The following is a 1563-nucleotide window of genomic DNA, read 5'->3' on the forward strand; positions in this document are numbered from 1 at the left end:
GGGCCCGGGCTAACAGTCAGCCGGCTCCAGCCGCTCACTTAGCGAGTGCACGGTTAAAAAGGCCTTTTTGGAAAGGGCCGAGCTGGGCTCTGGTGTTTTTGCAGTCTCCTCCTTTACTGGTGGCTTTGTTTTGCAACTGGGAAACCCTGGTGAGGCGTGGAGCCCCACAGCCTTCTCAAGGGCTGCTCTCGGGCTGTGTTTGGTTTGGGAGGTTTTTTTATTATTATTTTGTTTAAAGCGAGCGGCCTGAGGCCGGGAAGCATTATTCATCATTAAGGGCTGGCTGTGTGAGAGACAACCCGACACACACATTCTTCCCAGGGCAGAATCAGCCATCAGGCAGGAAATGGCAGCGGGGTTTTTTTTTTTCCCCTCTTCTCCTTCAAACACTCCACTAAGAATTAAACTAACATGGATTTTTCTGGGCAGATTTTTCAGGAGACTCAACAAGCCAAAAACCCTGCAGAAGTTGCCAAGAGAGCAAACAGGATATTTTCCCCAGCCCTCGCCTCTCCCACGCCTCGTCCCCCATCCCGGGGTGCTGCAGACAGCTCTGTCTGTGGGGTGGCCGGGTGCCGCAGGGCCGTCCCGTCCCCCTGACACTGCCAGATTTAGCCTCAAGCAAGCAAGCCTCAACCTTTTCCATGGAGACACACGGCCCTCTGTAATTCCCTGACCACTTATTTTCATACTTTCTCCATGCTGTGTTTTTTCAATGGCCTCCTTCTCCCCGCCTGGTTTACAGCGGGGCTGAACCATTCACCGGAGCAGCCGCAACCGCAGGCGAGCCTGGGTGGGGAAGGAGGGTGGCTTTTGCTAGCCCTGCTTGGCCCTGGCATTCTCCCCGCTCTGCAAACACAGGGCCCAACCCTGCCAGCAGTTAGTCCCCAGGCAGCTCTGCTCCCAAAAGGTACTCGCGGGCCAGACAGGAGACATATGCCCCGAGAAACTGTGCCCCATCTGTGACCTGAGAAACTGTGACCACTACATCTGCCACAGCAGAAGGTGGCTCTGTGCTCCCTTTGATACTCCTACCTCTGCCGTCATACCCAGCCACTTCCCAGGGCCACTCTGGCCCCTAACCCCCCTTTAAGCATGGTGACGGTGCAGGGGGGACCTCAGTTACCCAATGGTCCAGCACAGCATGACACTGTTCAAGCAGGACAGGTCTGGAGAGTGACCCGACGTTACGAGATCTTTAACTGAGCCAGTCTGCGCCCTGCTACTCCCGCAGGCCTTACCAGTTGTGGACGGGGCAGATGTGGTTGTTGGAGAGTGCCATGGCATACCTGGGGGAGAGACAACAACAACAGGGGTTACCACAGCCACCTGCCTCCTGGCATCCCCGCTCCCGGCCAGCACCTGGGGCCAGCCCCAGGGATCAACCACAGGAGCAGGGGGTTACAACCTCTTGCTGCTTGCCAGGGGCTCACCCTGTGGCACCTCCTTCACAAAGCAGAAGAAAAGCAAATGCATGAGCCCAACCCACGCTCCGGAGAGATCCTGCTGGTGAGACCAGGTCCTCCTGCCCGGAATCCCCATCCCTGCCGAGAGCTGCCTCCT

The 1563-nt window shown here is 57.1% G+C and overlaps 1 protein-coding gene across 1 annotated transcript in view; it reads right to left on the reverse strand.

Moving 5' to 3' along the window:
* The window catches only part of TMEM150A (transmembrane protein 150A), a gene marked incomplete at its 5' end in the record, with an annotated part of 6704 nt that extends 5415 nt beyond the window's left edge, over window positions 1-1289 (reverse strand). Inside the window, one exon of the mRNA XM_010137147.1 lies at window positions 1242-1289. Coding sequence (XP_010135449.1) covers window positions 1242-1289 — 48 coding nt within the window. The remainder of the gene's footprint in view (window positions 1-1241) is intronic.
* Between the last annotated feature and the right edge of the window lie 274 nt (window positions 1290-1563).

Source organism: Buceros rhinoceros, unplaced genomic scaffold (genome assembly GCF_000710305.1).
Source record: "Buceros rhinoceros silvestris isolate BGI_N320 unplaced genomic scaffold, ASM71030v1 scaffold12425, whole genome shotgun sequence".
NCBI lineage: Eukaryota > Metazoa > Chordata > Aves > Bucerotiformes > Bucerotidae > Buceros > Buceros rhinoceros.